The sequence below is a fragment of the Euprymna scolopes genome, chromosome 13, assembly GCF_053919585.1.
Source record: "Euprymna scolopes isolate OS-2025 chromosome 13, ASM5391958v1, whole genome shotgun sequence".
Lineage (NCBI taxonomy): Eukaryota > Metazoa > Mollusca > Cephalopoda > Sepiida > Sepiolidae > Euprymna > Euprymna scolopes.
In genome coordinates this window covers 94,260,891-94,286,355 of record NC_136494.1, presented here as the reverse complement: position 1 = coordinate 94,286,355, position 25,465 = coordinate 94,260,891, and the positions used below count along the sequence as shown (strand labels likewise).

Below are 25,465 nucleotides of genomic sequence, written 5' to 3'. Positions count from 1 at the left end.
CACAGAAAGGGCCACATAAAGGTTATCAAAATGCTATGGATCTGACAGCATGCAAACATGCTATATCAAGGCTGTCAGCCCACGTCGGCTACAGGTGTCGAATGATTTTAACAAACAAGAAATGGTGTTTCTAGATTTGGACAGGTAAATCTAAAGAATTTTTCTTGTAATGGAATAGTCAAAACTGATTTTTCTTTTCCAGGTTTCCAAGACCAAAGGATTATGTGAAAGAAAAGGACAAAGAGCGGTTAAATTCCGAACCAGCTCTTACTCATCCACTCAAGGCTATAACTGTAAGTACATTTAAAATTATATAAATCATCTTTATTTATAACAGGCATCGACAATTGTTTTATGCTGTTGTTTTTGTTAAATATTATTAATTTACATTATTATTAATAAATATTATTGAATGAGGAATCATTTCCAGTGAAAATTCAAGTTTCCTCTTCAGATAAACATGACATCAGGTTAAATTCGGTGGTCATTTTGTTTTGATTTAGCTTATTGTTATGTGACTGTTACCTACTTATTAATGGATTCTTCCAAATACTATATTAGTCAAGAGCTAAGTACTCTCGGGGAGGGGAGGGGTTTAATGGTAATGGGATTATCTACCGAGATCCTACTGAAAAGTAAGCCTCACTTATGTCACCACTTTTCTTTGTAACTTCTTTCTCAATATATCTTAAAAACCAATACTGTGTTCTGACTTGTCCTTTAGTGGTCCCAATTGTGGGTCCACATACCGTATTCCCTTAATGTTGACACATTTTAAGCATATATTTCTCAATTTTACATGCATAATACTAACTGGATTTTAAATTGGAAATGATTCCTTATTTATTAATCTACACTGCTGATCAAAAATTTAAGACCACTTAAAAATCTTTAAAAAAAAAAGCTTTTTAAGGATAGATTTTAAACTCTTCTGACTTAAGGTTACTAATACTACAATCTAAAAGTTATGGGAACAAAAAGGTACATTCAAAAAATTTTATTTAAAAATTTGCATTTTTATTAAATTAGGTTTTTTACACATGATCAAAATTATGACCAAGGGTATAAATTGTTAGATTTATGGTAATTCTAATGTTTTTAGTTCAGTTAGAGATTAGCAATCACTGTGTAAAGGTGTTACCATGCCTAAAGCAAGAAAACTAACCGAAGTTGAGCGCTCTTGAATTCTAAGATTCCATAAGCAAGGTTTGTTACAGCGAGCGATAGCAGCTAAGGTAAATCGCAGTAAAACTGTTATTTGCAACTTTCTAAAGAACACTGAAAATTATGGAAAAGCAAAATCCTTTGGTAGGCTCCCTCAAAATTTCTTCTGCATTGAGTAGGAGAATCAGACGGGTTGTTATGGATGACAGAGTACTTTCTTCTAGTCAAATTAAGGTGGTTACAGATGCTGATTGCAGTCCAATAACCATCAGACGACACTTACAACAAAAAGGCATGGTAAATAAAAAGCATACACAAATTCCTCGATTGCTTCCATGTCACAAAGTGGACCGCTTAAGATTTGGTCGTGAATATCAAACCTGGAACGTTGAGAAGTGGAAGAAAGTCCTGTTTTCTGATGAGAAAAAATTCAATTTAGATGGTCCTGATGGCTTCTAATGATATTGGCATCACCAAAACATGCCCCTTGAAATTTTTTCCACACATCATAGTGGTGGAGGGTCTGTAATGGTATGGGGGGGGGGGGGCTTTTCTTACAGAGGGACGATGGAGCTCCAGGTGGTGCAGGGTCATCAGACAGCAGCTAGTTATGTTAGCATGCTACAAAAAGCATCTTTGATAATGGAGGGTCATTGTTTGTGTGGGGATGGATGGTTATTCCAACGGAATAATGGTGCAATCCACACTGCAAGATGGACCTTGAACTTTCTACTTGGGACATCCTGCATGCTCGCCGGACTTGAACCCAATTGAAAATGGTTGGGGATAGATGACAAGAGAGGCTTATCGAAATGGCAAACAATATTCAACAAAAAATGAACTTCGTGAAGCCATCTTCAGAAACTGGAGCAGGATCCCCCACACCTTAATGGAAACCCTTATTTCTAGCATGCCCCAAAGAATTCTTGAAGTAATCAAAAGCAGTGCAGGTAGAACTCATTATTAAGTTTGATTGTTGAATGTTTTCATACAATTTTCATACAATTTAATAGAATTTTTGCCTCTGATCTTATAATTTTGATCATGTGTAAAAAGCCTAATTTACTAAAAATGTAAATTTTGAAAATAAGTCTTTGGAATGTAACTTTTTGCTTCCATAACCTTTTAGATTGTAGTATTGGTAATCTTAAGTCAGAAGAGTTTAAAATCTATCCTTTAAAAAAAAGTTTTTTTAAAAAAGATTTTTAAGTGGTCTTAAATTTTTGATCAGCAGTGTGTATAATCATAAAACTCTGTGGACCATCCGGGTGTCCTTGCTTGTTTGCTTGAATCTTGTATGTGACTTCTCTGATTTTTAGCAGAATTCTATCATTTTGTAATCCAGAAAGGAAAATTTCTACTTAAATCACTCAAGCCTCCTATTTTCCGCATTTTGGTCAAGATCCACTTCTTTTTTTTTTTTAAATAATTAAAAACCTTTGCAAACACATCTTACTGAATAAGAGCTATGATTGCATTAAGTAAGGTAAGACTCTAGCAATTTGGCATATATCAGTTTTTATTTATATTTACTTTAACAGCAACCTTGATGTTGTCAGTTAGATATCTTACTCACAGAACAACTATACAGATAAATGTTAACACTCTTACTGAATAAGAGCTATGATTGAATGAAAGTAAGACTAGCAATTTGCTAGAGTCTTAGAATATTAAATATGATATTTCATATTGACAATCTAACCTGGGTAATGTTGGGTAACCCTGCTAGTTTGTTATAAGGATAAACAACCTGGAAAATTACATTGAATCATTGAGCATAGTTACTGAAAAGTAAGGCATGAAAATGTTTTTTTTAAATTAAGATTAAGAGAGGGGGTGTTAATGTTTTAACCAATTCCAACTATTTGCGTCTTTGGAAAAACTTTCAAGAATTTGATTCCTACAAACGTTCATAAGTACACATTTTAATAAGAGTTCCAAGTTTTAGTTAGATACAAAAGTGTCCTTTAAAGTATCAAAAAAATGGCAGAACGTTGTCTGTGATATTTTTAAGATATTTACGCTAACCCTTTATACTATGAGGACATCCTGTGTACAATTTCAATGAAATGTATAGAAAAGGAGAAATGGGGCCAATGTACAAGTGTGTTAAAAAAATAAATTGGGAGCAACATTGAGGTGTGAGAAAAGAGAACTGGAGAACAATATACAAGTGTATGCTCTAGTAAAATGACGGCACAAGATCAAGAACTCTCAAGGCTTTTGATATATCAAGCATTATCACTCTAGCTTCACCAGTATATCATAAATGTGTTCAGAGATAACCATTAAAATATCCATAGTAGAATGGGCTTGCCTAAATCAATACTGATCAGGAAGACGTTTAGCATTAATAAGGTGGTGAACTATCGCTAAATTGATTAAAGATTGAATGGGAGAAGATTGATGGAAGCAATAATTTTGTGAATCAGTTCTTTCACCAGAATTCTTGAACACTGGTACCACAGAGGCAATTTTCCTGCTATCAGGAAGCAAGATTTGGTATGGTATTTGTTGTAGAGTTTGGAGAGAACAGGAACCAGCTCAATACGGCATTTCCTTAAGACTATAGCTGGGATAAAATCACAGAATTTAGTAACATGTCATTTAGTTACATCAGGAACTTGTTCAGTACTTGTCAGTCACTGTTATTATATCTTTTCCTTTTAAATTATAAATATTTTTTATTATGCTACAGTGTTATAGAAACATTTTATAATATCTTTTAATTTTTTATGTACCACTATATCTATTTGAATAGAAATCGAATAAAACATTCTAATAAATGAAAATGTGGAGAATAACAATCTTATTTATTCAGGAATTCAGTTTCCCTACCAATATCAGTGTTACTTCATTTAATTTTCTTTGTTTAATACTACTCATTTTATTCCATAAACTTAACATACATAATAAGAAAAATAGTCTTTGTTATTGGTTTGTTATGTTTGTCTTTATTTGTCTTTATTTTACAGGTAACAGAAGTGAAATCTGTTGATAAACGTGGACTAACCTCAAGATCATCTTCAATTAGTTCAGAGAAAGGACATAAAGCTATTTCGGATCCACTAAGTATTATCCTTGATCCACTGAATGTAGAATTTGATGGCTGTGATCCATTGTCAATGTTTGCTGCTGAAGCTGAGGCAATGTCTCAGAAACCAAAAATAACTAACTTTAAGGTAATTTTGCTTTTATTCTTTCCATTTTATATCTTGAATTAAACATGTGTAAATTATGTTCGACCTTTTTCTATATATTGAATTAAAAGTGTATGAACCCTGTTTGACCTTATAATGTATATTGAATTAAAATGTATGTAAACCCTACTTGATCTTATTTTATATATTGAACTAAGTGTTTTAACCCTGTTTGGCCTTATTCTTGTAGGTTAATTAATTAGTTAATTAATAACCTTTGATAGTTAATATGAATTAAATAAAAAAACATATCTTGCGTGTTTCAAATAAAATTCATATTGGAAGTCATATTAATGGTTTACAAAAGAAATACATCAATTAAAACGTAATCTGATTTTCGTTTTATACATAGACGGAGAAGCCATGTCTGCTTTATTTACATGATGAGACACAAAGAAAACAATTACACGTAAACAATCAAAGGGGAGATAACTCTGAGTTACTCAACAGCTTAAATTACGTCAGCCAAACCCGACAAGCAGAGGCAACTCTTCATATAACAGTATTAAAAACCCAACTAATACTGACAAATTTCCAATATTTCTGTATATTGAATTAAGAACTGTACTAATAAAGCAAATACACACTTTACTTTTAATTTTTTTATATTAATGAACGCTAATTAAACATGATTAAAGATGTCTAATTTGATGGCATTTCTTTGTTTAAAATAAGTCAATTCTATATAGCAAAGTTATAGTTGATGTTATAAATTCAGAAATGTAGTATATTTCTATATACCACTTCTCTTGTAGGAACGAAAAAGTTTAACAATAGCAGAGAATTATGATGATTCTTTTGAACCCTGGTCATGTAAGAAAGCAAATATTCTTGCTAAATATACAACGTCAGAAAAGTTATCCATCACAACAAGTTTCTTATCAACCTCGGACAAAGAAAAAGGTAAGAGTTTATATTTCCAAAATAGAATTCATGTGATTTTTTTTTTTTTTAATTACATTGTGCGAAATATATTTCTTTTAGGCAGAAATGAGAAAATGATCATGTTTTCGAAAAGTCTGGAATCAGACAGAGGGGTTTAAAAAAAATTAATGACTTGAGAATCAGACAGATGGTCTTTTTCTTTCAGAAGAGGGATAAAAGAAAAACTTTTGAGTCATAAATTAGTTTTAAAAAATAAATAATTTTTAATTGATCTGGTAGTCAGCCATCGGTTATTGTTTTTTTTTTTTTTTCTTTGTTTTTTTTAATCATCAAAGAATCAACCATTGTTTTTTTTTTGTCTTGTTTTTTTTATTTTAAATAAATGATCTAGAATTTGCTGCTTTTTTTTTTTCTTTTTTTTTTCATTTGCCTCATCATCTCAAAGATGATGAGTTCGGTGACTGTTTTGCGAATTTGAAGTCTGCATTTTTTTCTTTACCAATTTTGAAGTTAAGAATTATATTTATTTTAGCCAACTACTCACCTCTGTTTAGAGATATTAAATCAAAACAATTTTCTTTTTAAGCTTACTACTTGCCTTGGAGGTGGGGAGTCAGGAAATTTTTCAGATTTCATTTTTTAATGGCATCTTTAGATTTGTATTTATTTCAACAGACTTGTACCTCTACTTTTCAATGTAAAATACATAGAAAAACTACTTGATGTCACAATAGTAAAAAGTAAATAGTAAAAATGCAGAATTTCTTTTCTGTTTTCCTTCTGTGAATTTACTTACAAATGTATATGGACAGTATAAGGAGATGACAGATGACTTGCCATGTTAAAGAATGGTTAGATGTAGAACATTTGCGGTAGCAAGGTCAGTTCACTAGGGAGGGCCTAGGAAAACATGGATGGAAGCAGTAGGGATGAACTTGAAAAAAAGAAGGATAAATAAAGACTTTGGGAGATATAGGTTGTTTGGAAGTCAATTTCTAAAAGCCATCCAATGCATATCAATATGTAAAATGGACATTAAATAATAATGATAGCTGTCATAGTAAACTATAAATAGTGTAGATGTAATGTTATTCAGAAACTAAAAGTTGATTTCTGACATTGAAATTTGGGTGTATGTATTAAGGTTTTTTTTTCTTGATGAAACATTAAAGTACAAAAATAATCAAGAAATTTAAATATAGATAGGGGCAAAAAACAAATGTCACCATACCTATATTATCTCGTACCTAATTAAAGAGAATGGCATTGTTTTTCCTATGAAAGAATGACAACTTATTGGATTTTCTAGCTCAACCTAGTGATTGCTAAACTACTCTGTCCACCTTGTATCTTTTGTTTAGTAAAACTTCTTTCCTATCATTGAGACTTGTTGGAGTTTTTATCTATTTTTTCTGTTAACCTTGATACTTGCATTATAATAGACATTGTGTGAAAATAATGCAACTGTTACAGACTATGATGTTAGATTGAAATATCATCCAATTATCACCCGCCCCCTACTTTCACCTAGAGTTTCTGCAGTCCAACCTTATTAGATCAACCCTGGATATCTGAATGTACCTATATTCTTTTAAAATATCTATCCACATATCTGGGATTGATTTTCATTCCTGATTTGAATGGAACACATACATCAAATCTGTTGCCAAGATGGCTGGAAAAATGGTTGGATCATTCTACTGCTTCAGTAGGTATCTCACTGCTGATGCAATCCTCTACCTGTATAAGAGCCAAGTACATCCTAAGATGGAGTACTGTTGCTACATCTGGGTAGGAGATGCTTGGCTTTCTCTATCCTGCTTTGATAGAGTTCAAAACTGGCTTTAAAACCTAGTAGGTGATGCCCTTTTGTCTTCCCTGCAACTTCTTTCCTGCAGAAGAGACGTTGCGAGCTTGTCTCTGTTTTATCATTATTTTCATGGCAAGTGCTCGTCTGAGCTCCAATCTATGGTACCCCCCTTGCTAAACTTTCACAAAAGACACTTGGCTAGCTACAACTATTATATACGATTTTCCCCACTCTCTGTCTGTGCCTAAATCTAAATGCAGCTTCCATGAACAAAGTTTCTTTTCTAGAATTGCCCACCTGTGGAACTCTGTTCCACTGGCCTGCTTCTCGGCCGAGCAGAATATGGTAACCCTTACCTTCAATGTAAACAAGTTCTTGTTGAGTCATCCTCTTAAATAATTCAAATTCTACCCAATCTACAATATTAACGATTACTAAGCTACAACCTTACATTCATTAACCCTCATCCTTGAGTGGCCTTTGGGCCTTGATAAAAGGTGATTTCCTTGTAAAAAAAAAAATATGAACAAATACTTGTAAACATGCACAATAATGCATTTACCAAGCAATTTAATGAGAAATATTCTTTTGTTTGTCTAGTCGTTATCAAAACGCAGACTACCGTGACTGATAAAGTTAAAAATCGTTTGGAACAGCTGGATGATTTTGAAGAGGTAAGGAAACATTTTTATGAATTTTTTATTTTATGGAATGCGAGCTGGATGCCCGGTCGTAAAATAGTTTAAATATGATATTTTAATTTATGCCAATGTTGTATTTATTATTATGAAGCCAATTTGCTATTGACTATTATATTTTATATTGTATCCGATATATAGTAATGATTTCAAAAGTAAAAAAAAAAAATATGACTTGAGTAACATCAGCTAGAATCGAAACTAAAACATATAGCACTCCATCCTTAATCATTATCATTTGAGCTATCATTCAAATGGATAAGAAATAGTAAAAAAATAAATAGACTAATGTATAAATATGTATTTGCGCATTCGTATAAATAACACGTTTAGTCGACTTATGCCTCTCAAGTTTCAATGTTTTTGATTTGGACCCCTTAGCAGCTATTTTTACCAGTCTACAAAAATGTGATCATTTGACCTACCTTGTGCCTCTTTGTAAGCTTTTGTCTCGCTGTAGATGCACTTAAAAAAAAAAAATGGAGACACAGACACACACACACACACAAACATAGTGAGTTTTATAAATTAGATTTTATATTCTTTTATAGTTTGTTAAAATCCAAGGAATGTAAATAGTTTGGATGTAAATGTGCAACACAGCGATGTATGCATAAAAGATATAGTAAGATGTAAATTTTCTAGGGATTGGGGGAAAACTCACTTATTTTTTTGTAAACAGAAGAAAGTTGATTTGAGAATTTTATAAACAACAATTACTATAGCTGATTGAAAATCAGTTGATATTTATGAGGAGTATTATAAGGAGTATTTATCATAGGATAGGTTCATAATGTTAAATTGTCCTGTTGGCGGGGTCACACAAATTCACCGACTGCAACTCCATGCAGAGGGGTAAAAAAAAAGAAAAAAAAATGGAAATGGGGTCACCAATAAGCCGGTGATGTTTCAGGATGAGATCCTGGTGGTGACTGAGCAATTCTTCTACTTTGGCTAGATAGAAGTTTAGAAAGGCCCAGTCCAGTCAAACGACTGATCATGTAATGCCCATTGCCCTAGCATCTATAAGTTCTTGCTCAACCGTATTATTCAATCTGAGTTTTCAAAAACTCAAAACCTTATTTCTCCTTTTGATTTTCTTCGCAAATAGATATTAGAAGGCAGTATGTGAGGATTAATCATGTTGAGAACAAAGAAGGTTACTGATGGTCAGGCATAATTTTTTTCAAAGAATAGTTTTTAGGAGTAGTGTCACTGGTGGGGTATTTTTTTGTAGTGTTCCATTTTCCTGTCCTTGATTAATGCTAGTACACTCTGTGAAATTTCTTTCTAAAAGTAATATGTTAAAGTATGTTTTATTTTCCAATGTAATTATATGCAACTGTGAAAACTGTAAATAACATGTTAGCATAAGCATATTGGGGAAATAAGTTCAAAAGACAACATTTACTGAGTAAAAATATGTAAAACATGGGTTAGCAGATGTAGAACAGTTGAAGTAGCATGGTCAGTTTGCAGTGGATTGCCAAGGAAAACATGGGAGAAAGTGATAATAATAGATTTAAGAGAAAGAGGGATAAATAAAGACCTGGTCAGAGATGAGTAAGTTTGGAAGTCTATTTCCGAAAGCCATCCAAAACATGTCAGTTTGTAAAACTTAAAGTGAATATGATAAAACCAAGCAGCAGCAATATCAATTTGTAAAAAGGTGGGGAGGGGTAGTAGAGGAACTATAAAAACCCATGTCCAGAATGGTTGCAAGTCGAATTAGGGTAAGTTTTTTTTTTTTTTTTTTTTTTTTCTTTTAAGCCTAAAATTAGCAAGCAACTTCCAAATGCATCAACCACAATCTTAGAATGTGACTTGAATGATGGATTAAAAGTGACGATAAAAAATTCATAGATAATGAATCTTGTAATCGGTATCCACATCTGAAACTTGTATAGGTAAATACAAAAGAAAATTTTGTTGCATTTGGTATAAGTTATTTGTTATCTTTTTATTTTTAACCCCTGCATAACGCCAGGGTTTGATTTCTGTTTTTCCATCCTAGATGCTTCATGATGATTAGCTGTGACACAAACCAAAGTTTTGGGTTTTTTTGGGTGGGGGGTTAGGGTAGGAGATAATTTTTTTTTTTTTTTTTTTACATCCAGATTCTATAATATTTGTTTTTTTTACATCCACATTCTATAATATTTGTTTTTTTTTACATCCACATTCTATAATATTTGTTTTTTTTACATCCACATTCTATAATATTTTTTTTTTACATCCACATTCTATAATATTTTTTTTTTACATCCACATTCTATAATATTTGTTTTTGTTTTTTTTACATCCACATTCTATAATATTTGTTTTGTTTTTTTTACATCCATATTCTATAATATTTGTTTATTTTTACATCCACATTCTATAATATTTGTTTTTTTTACATCAACATTCTATAATATTCGTTTTTTTTTACATCCACATTCTATAATATTTGTTTTTTTTTACATCCACATTCTATAATATTTGGGGTTTTTTTTACATCCACATTCTATAATATTTGTTTTTTTTTTACATCCACATTCTATAATATTTGTTTTTTTTTACATCCACATTCTATAATATTTTTTTTTTTTTACATCCACATTCTATAATATTTGTTTTGTTTTTTTACATCCACATTCTATAATATTTGTTTTTTTTTTACATCCACATTCTATAATATTTGTTTGTTTTTACATCCACATTCTATATTTGTTTTTTTTTACATCCACATTCTATAATATTTGGGTTTTTTTTTTACATCCACATTCTATAATATTTGTTTGTTTTTTTTACATCCACATTCTATAATATTTGTTTTTTTTTTTTACATCCACATTCTATAATATTTGTTTTGTTTTTTTTTACATCCACATTCTATAATATTTGTTTGTTTTTTTTTGTTTTTACATCCACATTCTATAATATTTGGGTTTTTTTTTACATCCACATTCTATAATATTTGTTTTGTTTTTTTACATCCACATTCTATAATATTTGGTTTTTTTTTACATCCACATTCTATAATATTTGTTTTACATCCACATTCTATAATATTTGGGGTTTTTTTTTACATCCACATTCTATAATATTTGTTTTTTTTACATCCACATTCTATTATATTTTTTTTTACATCCACATTCTATAATATTTGTTTATTTTTTTTTACATCCACATTCTATAATATTTGTTTTTTTTTTTGTTTTTTTTTAACATCCACATTCTATAATATTTCTTTTTTTTGTTTTTTTTACATCCACATTCTATAATATTTGTTTTGTTTTTTTTTTACATCCACGTTCTATAATATTTGTTTTTTTTACATCCACATTCTATAATATTTGTTTTTTTTTTACATCCACATTCTATAATATTTGTTTTTTTTTACATCCACATTCTATAATATTTGTTTTTTTATTACATCCACATTCTATAATATTTGGGTTTTTTTTTTTACATCCACATTCTATAATATTTGTTTTGTTTTTTTTTTACATCCACATTCTATAATATTTGTTTATTTTTTTTTACATCCACATTCTATATTTGTTTTTTTGTTTTTCTTACATCCACATTCTATATATTTTTTTTACATCCACATTCTATAATATTTGTTTTTTTTTGTTTTTTTACATCCACATTCTATAATATTTCTTTTTTTGTTTTGTTTTTTTACATCCACATTCTATATTTGTTTTTTTGTTTTTTTACATCCACATTCTATAATATTTTGGGTTTTTTTTTACATCCACATTCTATAATATTTGTTTTTTTTTTTTTTGTTTTTACATCCACATTCTATAATATTTGTTTTTTTGTTTTTTTTTACATCCACATTCTATAATATTTGTTTTGTTTTTTGTTTTTTTTACATCCACATTCTATAATATTTGTTTTTTTTTTTTTTTACATCCACATTCTATAATATTTGGGGTTTTTTTTTTACATCCACATTCTATAATATTTGTTTGTTTTTTTTACATCCACATTCTATAATATTTGTTTGTTTTTACATCCACATTCTATAATTGTTTTGTTTTTTTTTTACATCCACATTCTATAATATTTGTTTTGTTTTTTTTTTACATCCACATTCTATAATATTTGGGGTTTTTTTTACATCCACATTCTATAATATTTGTTTTTTTTACATCCACATTCTATAATATTTTTTTTTTACATCCACATTCTATAATATTTGTTTATTTTTTTTTACATCCACATTCTATAATATTTGGGTTTTTTTTTTGTTTTTTTTACATCCACATTCTATAATATTTCTTTTTTTTGTTTTTTTTACATCCACATTCTATAATATTTGTTTGTTTTTCTTACATCCACATTCTATAATATTTGTTTTTTTTACATCCACATTCTATAATATTTGTTTTTTTTTACATCCACATTCTATAATATTTGTTTTTTTTACATCCACATTCTACATTTGTTTTTTTTTACATCCACATTTAATAATATTTGTTTTTTTTTTACATCCACATTCTATAATATTTGTTTTGTTTTTTTTTACATCCACATTCTATAATATTTGTTTATTTTTTTTTTACATCCACATTCTATAATATTTGTTTTTTTGTTTTTTTTACATCCACATTCTATATTTTTTTTTACATCCACATTCTATAATATTTGTTTTGTTTTTTTTTACATCCACATTCTATAATATTTGTTTTTTTTTGTTTTTTTTTACATCCACATTCTATAATATTTGTTTTTTTTTTGTTTTTTTTTTACATCCACATTCTATAATATTTCGTTTTTTTTTGTTTATTTTACATCCACATTCTATAATATTTGTTTTTTTTTTTTACATCCACATTCTATAATCTTTGTTTTGTTTTTTTTTTTACATCCACATTCTATAATATTTGTTTTTTTTTTACATCCACATTCTATAATATTTGTTTTTTTTTTTTTTGTTTTTACATCCCCATTCTATAATATTTGGTTTTTGTTTTTTTTTACATCCACATTCTATAATATTTGTTTAGTTTTTTGTTTTTTTTATATCCACATTCTATAATATTTGGGTTTTTTTTTTACATCCACATTCTATAATATTTGTTTTGTTTTTTTTTACATCCACATTCTATAATATTTGTTTTTTTTTTACATCCACATTCTATAATATTTGTTTTTTTTTTTTTTTACATCCACATTCTATAATATTTGGGTTTTTTTTACATCCACATTCTATAATATTTGTTTTTTTTACATCCACATTCTATAATATTTGTTTTTTTTACATCCACATTCTATAATATTTGTTTTTTTTACATCCACATTCTATAATATTTTTTTTTTACATCCACATTCTATAATATTTGTTTATTTTTTTTTACATCCACATTCTATAATATTTGTTTTTTTGTTTTTTTTACATCCACATTCTATAATATTTGTGTTTTTTTTACATCCACATTCTATAATATTTGTTTTTTTTTACATCCACATTCTATAATATTTGTTTTTTTTACATCCACATTCTATAATATTTTTTTTTTTTACATCCACATTCTATAATATTTGTTTTGTTTTTTTTTACATCCACATTCTATAATATTTGTTTATTTTTTTTTACATCCACATTCTATAATATTTGTTTGTTTTTTTTTTTTGTTTTTACATCCACATTCTATAATATTTGTTTTTTTGTTACATCCACATTCTATAATATTTGTTTTGTTTTTTTTTACATCCACATTCTATAATATTTGTTTTGTTTTTTTTTACATCCACATTCTATAATATTTGTTTTTTTTTTTTTCTGCCAGGGTTCTGTTCAAGAAATGCTTGATCTTAGCCAGCAAGAATATGTAAAGGGAATTGATGAACTGAATCAAGCTTTAGTTTCGGCTTGGGAAAAGGATCACAGAGTAAAATCACTCAAAATTGCAATACAGGTTTGTGTGGAAATTCCAGTCGTTATAAGTCCATGATTATAACAGTTTTATGAAAGTTTCAACTTAGTTTTCTTTATTTTCATTACAAAGTTATCTAAGATTTACATTTTAGCTCATAAAACAAAATAATTAAAAATTCAACCTGAGCTAGCACGCTAGGCTTTTATGCTCGCCATGGCGCCCTCCTACTCGTCGTGGCATCGTTTCAGAGCAAAACGGTAATTGCTCCTTGCCGCGATAGTCTGGCGCTCCAGCACCATCCATTTTTGGGGCCAATTGATTTGGTTGGTGTGTTGTTACACACTCCTTAGCAGATTCACACTTCTGTGGCCACTATCTGGCTGTCTATATCGACCGACACCTTTCAGGGATGTTATGGGCATCACATTAGGCACCTTAACTGGACATTGGTTCATCCCACAGCATCAGTTCTGCTTACCAAAAGTGGCCCACTTGTTGATGCTTGCATTCAAGATCGTTTTGAGAAAACAGCGGGGTTAACTCTGTTGTTTGGAAATCGGACCTGTTCCACCCATTCTGAGCTCAAGAGTAAAGTTGTCTAAGATTTATATTTTAGCTCATAAAACAACGCAGTTACAAATAAAACTCTACAAGAAATGAGATATTAAGAAAATAGTTTAAAAATTTTTTCATTTATCTATTATAATAAAGGCATATTACTTTCTGTTTGTTTGTTCACAATTTGATTAATATATACAATAGATACATTGTTTCAGAACTTAATTTTCACATTGAAAATGAACTTTTATACAAGTATGATTTCTACATATACTATTTATTCCAAGGAAATTTACATTAAAGAAGTTACTTCATTTCTATTTTACATTAAAGAAAATCTATTTTAATAATTAGCTTTATGTTATTAATTATTAGTAGGGTTGTGACAACAGCATATTCTTTTCATTGACTCTTGAGTATATATCTATTAATATCTTATGTTTTTATATAGACTGATTGTGGTTCTTGGTTAATTGTGTCTTACTGTGTCGGATATATACTTGAGTCAAAAGAATGAAAAGAATATTCTGTTGTCACAGCCCTAGTTATTAGTAATAAAATTGTTTCAATTGTTCTGTTTAGGAATATTATTTAAAGTCCAAATCTGGCTATTTTCGTTCCAACACATAATTTAAGGATAAATTTCTTCATCTCGTTTATATTTATCAGTCATTATTGATTGGCAGTTCTGCTTGGAAAATAGAGAGTTACTGATTTTATATATATATATATATATATATATATATATATATATATATATATATATATATATGACTACTTCATTTGATTACATGAATCAATATACAAAAGTATAATTTTATTTACTTCAACAGTGCTCAATACATAGGTAGAGTTAGGTAGTAAGTTATAAAAGTTGCCATATATATTTTTATAACTTACTACTAATATATATATATATATATATATATATATATATATATACATACAAAGCAACAGCTATGTGTATACATTTTATTTTAAAAGTAGCAACCTTTTTATATATATATATATATTCATAAAACTATTAAATATTTGCATTTCGAGGGTGCAGTTATTTTCTAGTTTTTATAATTTTTACTAATAGCACTAGGTTTTTTCCTTTATTGTGAAGATGTATTTTTGTCTTTTTCATTTCCAGTGTTCGAAACTGTTATCTGTTGTGTCGGTCATTCAGTTTTACCCCAGCAAGTTCGTTTTGGTCACAGACATACTTGATACATTTGGTAAGACATTAAGGATTCTTTTAATACAACAGTGCTGTGGAATGCTTGACTCTGACTCCTGGTATTTTAAAAGAATTGACTTTACATTTTTAATTTTTTTTTTTTTTTTTTTTTTTTTACTCATTCTTTTTTTAATTTTTTATTTTTTTAAACCTTTTTTTATTCATGTTTTTCATACTTTTTCATTTTTTTTTTTATTTATTCATTTTATTTATTTTTTATTCTTTCTAGTTTTTATTTTTTATCTATTTTTCTATTTTTTCTCTTATTTTTTCGTTTTTTTCTTTTCTTTTTTATTTATTTGAAGCTAACCGGCCGCCTGACTTTATCCGATGGCAATATGCACTTAAATATGATATTTTAATTCATGCAGATTTCATATTCTCTATTGATTATTATTTGGTATATAGTAATGATTTCAAAAATATAAAAAAAAAATGACTTTGGTACCCTCAATTGTAATCAGAAGCAAAACATTCAACACTTCATCCTTAGTCGTTATTTAATGCTTTAGTTTTCGTTGTCACTATCTGAGTTATCGCCAGATGGATAAAAAAAGGCTAAAAATTGAGTGCAAACTAAAAATAGATATTTATGCATGTTTGGAAGTTACTCAATTTATTTCTGCCTAGATTAACTTTTTTTTTTTTCAATTTTGTCTCCTTGGAAGCTATTTTTACAGAAATAAATGGTAAGATGGTCAACATCTTGAAATTTGGAGTATAGACTAACTTTCACAAGAAACACTCGTCTAGCTGAATACACTATCAATAATTCCCCCCACTCTTTATCTGTGCCTAAACCTAAATGTAGATTCCATGAACAAAGCTTCTTTTTTAGAACTGCACGCCTGTGGAATTGTCTTCTGTTTTCCTGCTTTCCGGCTGACTACAATATGGTTGTGTTCAAGTCTAACGTTAATAAGTTCTTGATGAGCCGTTTCTTATAAGTTATCAAATTTAACGAATTTTCATTACTAATGATTACTATATTGTCCAATTTCTACTGTACACTCTTTAACCCTTATCCTTGAGTGGCCTCTTGGCCTTGATAATGTGGTGATGCCTGTGTAAAAAAAAAAAAAAAAAAAAAAGATGTATTTGTTATATGCCCTGTAGTTACATCAAGCTTTATAAATTAAAGAATTGGTATAAATAAAAGGTGAAATATAATTTAATAAACATATTTCCCCATATATATATAGATATAGATATATATATATAGATAGATATTGAGTAAAACGATTGATAATTGTGAATTAAACATCAGTCTCAAAAGGAAAAACAAACAAAACTCGATTGTACGATCATTTCGGAAATCATCCATTTTATTGAAATCGACAATAATTTAACAAAAGTTTTGTCCTTTAAACATAGTCTCCTCATCAGCAAAAATAGGGGGGGAGGGAGAAGTTAAATACACCAAAATAAAACTAGCATTTTTGTTGTGAGTAAGGCAGATATTCCTTATTTAGCTCCATTATAAAATTTGTTTTAAGTTCAGTTCATCTCTTTTGGCATGCTGCTATATCTTAAGATAGTTGAAATAAATTCCCTCTATTGAAATTCTAATTCCCTCTATAAAATATATTAGTGTTGGAATGATTAATCAGAATCGGGTATCGGAAAAAATTGTGCCTATTTTCCGATACCAAAAACGATTCCTTTAATTATCTTTTCTTTATTTGATTTTGTTTTTAAAAAAAAATCTTCCATTGCTAGTAGTAATAATACAATAATAATATTTATTGATTTAAACTTCCAGTAAAACTAAAATCAATAGATCACCCACCTAAACAAGTGCTTTAATGTTTATTTTATGTTTAACATGGGTTTTTATGGTTATTGGGACAATATACTCATTTTATAGTTAAATATTTAGAGATTTATAAGGAATTGGAATCGGTAATTGTATTGGAATCAGGAAAAATATTGGAAGCGTCCAATCACATATATATGATCATATGTTGAATTTATTTATTTTATTTATTTTTTTTATTACATTTTCACCCCAAACAAGGCACATTGCCACTTTGGTGTAGGGGGCTACTATCAGGGTCAGCAACTACTGGGGCACTATGTAGGGATTTGGGCAGCAAGATGTCGGTTCACGTTGCACTTGAACTTCTGCATGTCAGTACAGTTAGGGAAGCAGGATCCTGGAATGGAATTCCAGAGTCTAGCGGTTCTGGGGAAGAAACTACTGGAGTAGAAAGATGCAGCATGAATCAAATTTTTTCTGTTTGACAATGTAACTAAGTGAATTTTTAGAAATAACTTTATCACTGTCAAAGTAGCACAAACTTTGAAATACACTTAACTTGGTCATTAAGTTTGGAATCCAAATAACATATCGGATGGTTGCTTTACTCAATTTTATTGTCTATTATTATTATATGCTCTTCGATTCATTTTCATCTTAACACAATAGTCTAATAATTGTCATTTAAAAAATTATTAATCTTTTTCAATGTTTTTTTTATATTTTATTTATATTTTGGCATTAGTTTTTTTTATCATTTTAGTCACAAGATTGTATGCATTATAATAAAGTATATATCAAATATCAAAATGACTTTAAACAAATTGTAAATATGTTTTTATTTTTACACTTCTACAGGAAGATTAGTTTATGATCGTCTGAAAGATAAAGCTGTAGTTACCTCCCCTGGTTCACAGCCCGTTACTTTACCAGGTAAGTTAAGATTTGATCATTTCTGAATTCATGTTTGGACCTTTTTATTTTCAATCACTTTAAAAATATCAATTTATGTATATGCCTGTGATTATAAGCAAGTAATTGTAAATTAGTTTCTCATTAAAAACTCTAAATTTGATCTAACAACAATAAATTTACATTTGGGGTATATGACACTTTTGTTATATATATTGCATGTATTTAGGCAGCATCTTTTTCATTCAGGCAGACATTGTTAAAAACAATAGAAAGCTTCTATTTAGCAATATCTTTTTTTATTTTTTTCAATTTTCCATATCTTTTTTGTATATACATCGAATGTATGAATGTATGGTCTAAATTTTTTCTTCTCAAAGTCTCCGCAGTTTAAAATGTAAAGAAACTTAAAATCCTGGAAGCTATTTATATCAAAACACAAAAACCTACCTTTAATCAGGTAACATTTTCAGAATAGTACAATACACTCAAATGCCTTGATTAACTCCTTCCCTCCCCCACACCCACATGTTCCTGCTATTGACCTTAGAATATGCTCTTCTCACTTTCCCCTACCACACCAATGCCCTCAGCAGTCCCGATGAACCTTGCTTGCGTTCCAACTACTATTTTAATAAATCTTCCCATAATTCCTTACCGAGACTAACACACATTCCTGATGATGTGAAGACGATTTCACAAAAAGTTCAAACCACGGACACTTTGAGAAGAAAAAATGCTTAGACCATACATCCATACATTCAATGTATATACAAAAAAAATAATATGAAAAATTGAAAAAAATAAAAAAAAGATATAAACTAAACTGAAGCTTTTTTTGTTTTTAACAATGTCTGCCTGAATATATATAATATATATACTTAGTTATATTTTTTTTTGGAAAAAAGGATTCCAGCAGAGTACTCTATTATAAGGAAAAATTATGCAAATAAGAAAATATTATTTATACTTTTTATTTACAGAAAGCTTAGATGAGATAAGTCATTGGTACCATTGGTTTCAAACCTGATAATAGTTTGTTTTTTTTTTTTACATGGGGGTCACCACATATCAAGGCCCGAAGGCCACTCAGGGATAAGGGTTATTGCGTGTACAGTAATCAATGAGATAGTATTGTAGTAATCATTAGTATTAGGGCTTTTGATAGAGTGTCTTACTTAAGGGGGCAGTTTGTCAGGAGTTTGTTTATGTTGGACTTGAAAACGTCCAAGTTGTAGTCAGGTGGGAAACAGGCAAGCGACAGAGAGTTTCACTGGCGTGCAGTTCTAAGAAAGAAGCTTTGCTCATGGAATCTACGTTTGGATTTAGGCACAGATAAAGAGTGGGGAAAATTACTGACAGTAGTTTCAGCCAGACGGGTGTTTCTCATGAAAGATTGGCGAGGGGGGGACGAGGGATTGGAGCTCAGACGAGCACCTGCCATGGAAATAACGATAAAACAAAGGCAGGCTTGCAACATCTCTTCTGTGGGAGAGAGGTTGCAGGGAAGAGAAAAGGGCATCCCCCACTAAACCACGAAGTCTATTTTGTACTCTGTCAAGACAGGATAGGCTGTTTTTAGCAGCTCCTGTCCAGATGTGGCAGCAGTACTCCATCCTTGGACATACTTGGCTTTTATACAGATAGAGAATTGCATCAGTAGTGAGATATCTTCTGGAGCGGTAGAAGGATCCCATCATTTTCCCAGCGTCCTAGTTTAAAATTGATAGAATAAAAAAGATATTTTTATAGGGGATATGATAAACAGTTCAAGTACATTGAAATAACATATAACGGAAAAATTTTAAGCATATAAAATTCCTCTTTCTTTTCCTTTTTTCCCCCCTTTCTTTTTCGTTTTGTTTTTCTATTTTCTTTAGCGTCTAAAACATTAAACGAACAATTTTTAAAATTTTATTATTTGAATTTTAAGTTGTTCAGAAAAGCAAGATTTGAATGTGATCTTGTAATGTATCTATATGATTCCAATTCTGGTTATAAAACGGATGAATATTGGCTGAAGGGGGCTTGATATGGGTATCTAAAACGGTCTCCTATTATCAGGTCTGAAACCGAAGGTACCAATGACCTATCTAAACTTCTTGTGAATAAAAAACTATATATATATATATATATATATATATATATATATATAGTATAATATAATAATTTTCCAAAGTTCCAAATATCAAGTTTCCTCAGTTGGTCACTTATTACTTTTCAAAAAGTATTCATTACAATATTGTTTCGTATTGCGACTGACAAGTTTGCAAAATGATGTTATTGCTGCATATTTAGTCATGGACTCATCAGATGTTTACCTTAAAAAACTTATAAAAACATCATTTTGGATAACTTACATGGTTCATGTAACTAACACACTCTGCTGTCCTTCTTGTATCAAAGATTATCTTTCATTTTAAGGTAAACATCTGATGAGTATGTGACTAAATATGCAGCAATAATATAATTTTGAAGATTTATTAATCGCAGTATGAAACAATATTGTAATGAATACTTTTTGAAAAGTAATAAATGACCAACTTAGAAAACTTGATATTTGGAACTTGGAGAATTATTATGTTACACTATGTATGCTCTGGAACCCAATAAAAGGTATTCATTGAGCTTGAACTTTTTTCAAAATTTACGTTAAAAATATATTTTTTTCATTATAAAAAAACTTTATTTGTGAGAAAGATTTTTTTAATCCATTACAAAAATGTTTCAAGTAAATGATTAACGTTTATATATATTTTAAGATCCCAAATTTTCGAAGGATAAACTTTTTTTTCTTTTAACAAACTTCATCTTTTTTGGAGAGGGGGGGGGGTGTAAGATAATCCTCCTGGAATTAACATCCTGAGGACTTGTTCACCTCTATATTAAAAAATTAAGTTGGTGGACCTTTCTACATTCAACTTGGATAGAAATCTGCAAAATATTGAACAAGCTATTTTTTTAAAGTTTCATTTATATATAAAAATGGCTTCTTTTCCATATTAAGAGATAATGGATACTCCCTATAAGGTTGTCTGCATGGGGAATCTATAGTTTTGCAAAAATCCTCAACCACACCTCTCTGGAATAGACATTGCTTGATTCCAGTGGCAAGAAGTCCAGGAAAACTGGAAACAATGTTGAGATAAACAGAGTAAGACTGGTCATTTCAGTGTTTCAGACTAATTGCACAACCAAGACTTGAGGGTCTAGTTTCCCCTACTATTTAATCCATAGCTGAAGGAAAGATATAATTTTTCTTGATTTTTGTTTTTGTAATATTAGGAATCCTAGGCAAAAACCTAGGTTTGTTTGATTCAAAACATGATCAGAAGTTCTTACGTTTTTAATAATTATAATGTTTATTTTTATCAGAAAATTTCACGTCGGCAGAAGTTCCTGAAGCTGCAAAAGAAATCTGTCACAATTGGTTCTTTAAGATTGCATCAATCCGTGAACTCATCCCTCGATTTTATGTGGAAGCTGCTATTTTGAAGTGTTACAATTATTTAGATGACAAGTAAGCAAATTGGATAGTTATTATTCTCATATCTATTTAAAACAACTGAGGACATAATTTGTTTAGACTACTGTTCTCATCTTGGATATTATTCTTACAATGTTTTGGCCAAGGTAACCTCCGACCTTCTTCAAGTACATCTTGTCCAACTTGGGAATCTGTGAAAACAAATATGGTGATTCTTCTGGTTTGCTTCAATATTTAGAACTTTTGTTTGTGAAAAGAAAATAAACAAAATAGCAGAAAAAGTTTTTTCTTTACTTACATGTTAAGTGAAAATAAAATAGTATGCTAAAACTTATGCAAATTTATCCAGTATTTATTTTTTTTTTTTAAACTATATCTTTAAAATCGCTTGGTGACCATTTTCAGATTTCATTAAGATCAGTGACAAAGGGACATAACTCAAACTTTAATTCAAGGAAAGAGTCAATCGCCTCCATGTTATAAATGGTTTTCTAAATTTGCACATGGATTTATTTTTTAAAAACAAAAATACTGAATGAATTTGCATAATTTTAGTGTCTTTTTTTTAACCTAACAGGTAAGTATATAAAAAATTTTTGTACAATTTTCTTTTTTAGATATAATGGTTAATCTGAAGAAACACAAAAATATATATCAGTACTAAGCTTACACATCTAAAATAAGAATAGGTTTAAGGCTCTTTACATTCATATTAAAATTGTCCACCAGGATCCATGATGCAACAAATAAAAGTGCAAACTAATAATCAATTCTTAGTGTCAGTCTCCTGGAGGTTGAAGGTTCAATCCTCAGTACAGGCATTACTAAAAATACAGTTGTGAATTACTTAAAACTTGAATGTTTGAAGGAATATTGTGAGAATTACATCTAAGATGAGAAAAGTAGTTTGAATTATCAATTTTTATCTGAAAATATATTCAGAAATGTGAAGACGTATTTTAATGCTTTATTAAATGAAACATTGCCTATGTATGTGATATGTCATTATGATTTTTTTTTTAAATAATTTTATTTATGTTATTAATTGCCACAATGCATCATTTTTTTTTTTTTTATTTAATAATATTTGTCAGAATTTTAGAGAATAATTATTTACATTGTTTTTTTGTTTTTTTAACTATTTTCATTAACCTTTATATTTTTACTGTGTTTCAACCAATGTGCATGCCTTCACATTTTTCTGCAATGGACATGCTTGTATTCTATGAAAAAAGAGAGCTTAGACATTTTTTTTTTTAAATATTTTAAAATTTTTCCCCCAGGTAAATTTTCCCCAAGCATATCTTTTGTCGTAAAATAACAATTAAAACAAAGACATTTTTAAAACATGAACCTATCTTGACTCTGAAATGTTAGTACATTTCTGAATTTTTTAGATGAGAATTGGTTATTCGTATTATTTTGATTCTTTGGCTTCCTAATCTCAAGATGAGATCAGTAGTCCGAATAATCAAAATGATACAGAAATCTTAGGTTTGAAAATACAAAAAATAAAATGAAAAACTTTACTATTGTGACCTTGCAATAATAATCAAGAGAAACATATGATTAAAGAAAAGTGCATTAACAACCATGTTCTTACAGAAGTATGTTATGACTCTAGGGCGATAACTGTCACAAATCATTGCTACGACTTTTAGATGTAACTCTATTTGTCTTGGTAAATACAGTTATTCTTGAAATGGGTTGATCATACCCCATAACATTTAGAAACTTAAAATTAGTTTTTATTGAAATTATTATTTTTTTAATTTTTTTTTTTAATATTTATTTTTAATAGATTTTATTTATTGCAAGTTTCAAGAGTAATTGTAATATTTTTTAAAGAAAGAGTATATTTAAAAATTGTTTCTTTTCTCTTCTTCCTCTAGAGAACACTTGAGATCTATAAAGAGGTTAGCCGAAATGACCCGTGGTATTGGGGACCCATTGGTGGCTGCTTATGCCAGGTGCTACTTGTGTCGAGTAGGTTCCCTTTTCATATTCTTTTCTTGTGTTTTCAATTTTTGGTTCATTTTTCTTTTCTTTTTTTTTTTTAAATTTCTAAGCATCTTCATGTTGATGCAATTCTGATTAATCAGGAAAGGTGATTCTTTGCAATCATCCACCATTATCATGTAATAAATAACATTTTATTTAAAAAAAAAACAGTATTGTCAATATAATAACAACAGTAATATATAAAGTTTGTATACTTGGGCAGCATTCTTTAAATTTTACAGGGCTGGTTGAATATCAGCACTAAGTTCTGCATATTCTTTATTTTTGTCCATTTTTTTTTTTTTTAATATAGCAGGCTAATTTTCTCAAATTTTCTGCAAGAGAATAAATAAATTTGCCAAACATACTAACAATTTCAACCTACATGGGTTGTCTTCAGATACTGTGGTATAGTAGATGTTCATTGGTGAATTGACTGATCAGATGATGTGCCTATAAACATTTGAACGTGCCATCCCCACCCTCAAACCTGGTCCGGTGGTTGATGTTCGTTTTTTTGGGTTGAATGAGCAATGCCTCAAGAATGGGTAGACGTAGTCGCAAAATCAGACGGCAAGGATGGTTGTGTTTTTTGTAAAGAGTTTTCTTGGATGTCTTGTGTGCAATTAAATGTGAATAGATTATTTTGAATTTTTTAGGTAAACCTCATCTCCAGAAAGAAAAGAAAAAAATTATGTATAATCACTCGGTTAGAATGTGTTTGATGTCAGGAGTTGGAAGTTATAGGATGTCTGTCTCAATAGTTTCACAAAAAATAATTATTGTTGAAGTGTGAACTGGCACTTGTTTGATATTATTAAATTACTGTTATAATATTTTACCAGTAATAATTTATTATTATTATTATTATTATTATTATTATTATTTTACCAGTAACAATTATTATTATTATTATTATGTTTCCAATTAGAATAAATAAATTAAAAGCAAAACAACTGCGCATGTATATTCAAAATTTTTGCATGTTGAGATTGTTCTCTTATCTGCAGTACTTTGATGTGTCCAAGCAACTAGACTCTTTTCACCTCTTTGTCTCAGTTTATTATGATGTTTTAAAAGTAAACTCCTGAACAAAAAGAAAACTTTTTATCTTTGTTGAGTTAGATAACCACAGCTTGGAGCATCTCGAGTAAGAAGGCTCTCACTAGTGAAAGCAGCAATGAACTCTTTCCTCTGATAAATGTACATAAATAAACCGTTACATATTTATTGCAGTATTTCATCTTGTATTTTTGTCCATTCTATACTTTTTGTTCATTTGCTACAATGTACTATTTTTGTTTCTTTCTATTAGGTTGCGGCTAATGTTGCGATTGGTTTTAAAGACCATCTGATGCCTTGTTTTGATGACTTTTTATTCACTTACCACCAAGTAAGTGCAACATACGATCTTAATTTTTATTTTCTTTATATATCTTTTACCATATATCACAAGCAGGAATACCTGACATTACCAAGATTGTTGGATACTTCCTAAACAGTGGTCTATGTTGTTATCTACCACTTTTTTTCTTATTGATAAAGGTTAAACATATTCTCTTTAAATGTTTATTTTCGTCTGAAGTAGATAATTGTTACATGTTCTTAAAAAAGAAGGATGAAGCAGATACAAACTCCAACTATATTTTATTCAACTTAACTATGTGGATACCTTTTATAAGAGTTGCTTCTAACTAAACCATCCACGCATAGTATGATAACCTGTATCTATTAAGTAATTGCCTTCGTTCTGCCTTAAGAGACAATGGATACCTCCTGTGAGGATGGCTGCACATGTAATTGTGAAGCAAGGGTTGCACAATTTCTAACCACATCTTTCCTGAATCTGCACTGCTTGATTCCAGTGTCAAGGAGAAATCCATGATA

General features: G+C 29.3%; 1 protein-coding gene across 1 annotated transcript in view; it reads left to right on the top strand.

Moving 5' to 3' along the window:
* LOC145292089 (VPS35 endosomal protein-sorting factor-like) overlaps nt 1-25,465 on the top strand; it is a 78,707-nt gene that overhangs the window by 4,006 nt on the left and 49,236 nt on the right. The window contains exons 2-11 of the mRNA XM_080138165.1: nt 203-293; nt 4,140-4,346; nt 5,120-5,267; nt 7,660-7,733; nt 13,547-13,675; nt 15,333-15,417; nt 18,037-18,111; nt 21,466-21,610; nt 23,470-23,563; nt 24,894-24,971. Of these exons, the coding sequence (XP_079994291.1) occupies nt 203-293; nt 4,140-4,346; nt 5,120-5,267; nt 7,660-7,733; nt 13,547-13,675; nt 15,333-15,417; nt 18,037-18,111; nt 21,466-21,610; nt 23,470-23,563; nt 24,894-24,971 (1,126 nt within the window). The remainder of the gene's footprint in view (nt 1-202; nt 294-4,139; nt 4,347-5,119; nt 5,268-7,659; nt 7,734-13,546; nt 13,676-15,332; nt 15,418-18,036; nt 18,112-21,465; nt 21,611-23,469; nt 23,564-24,893; nt 24,972-25,465) is intronic.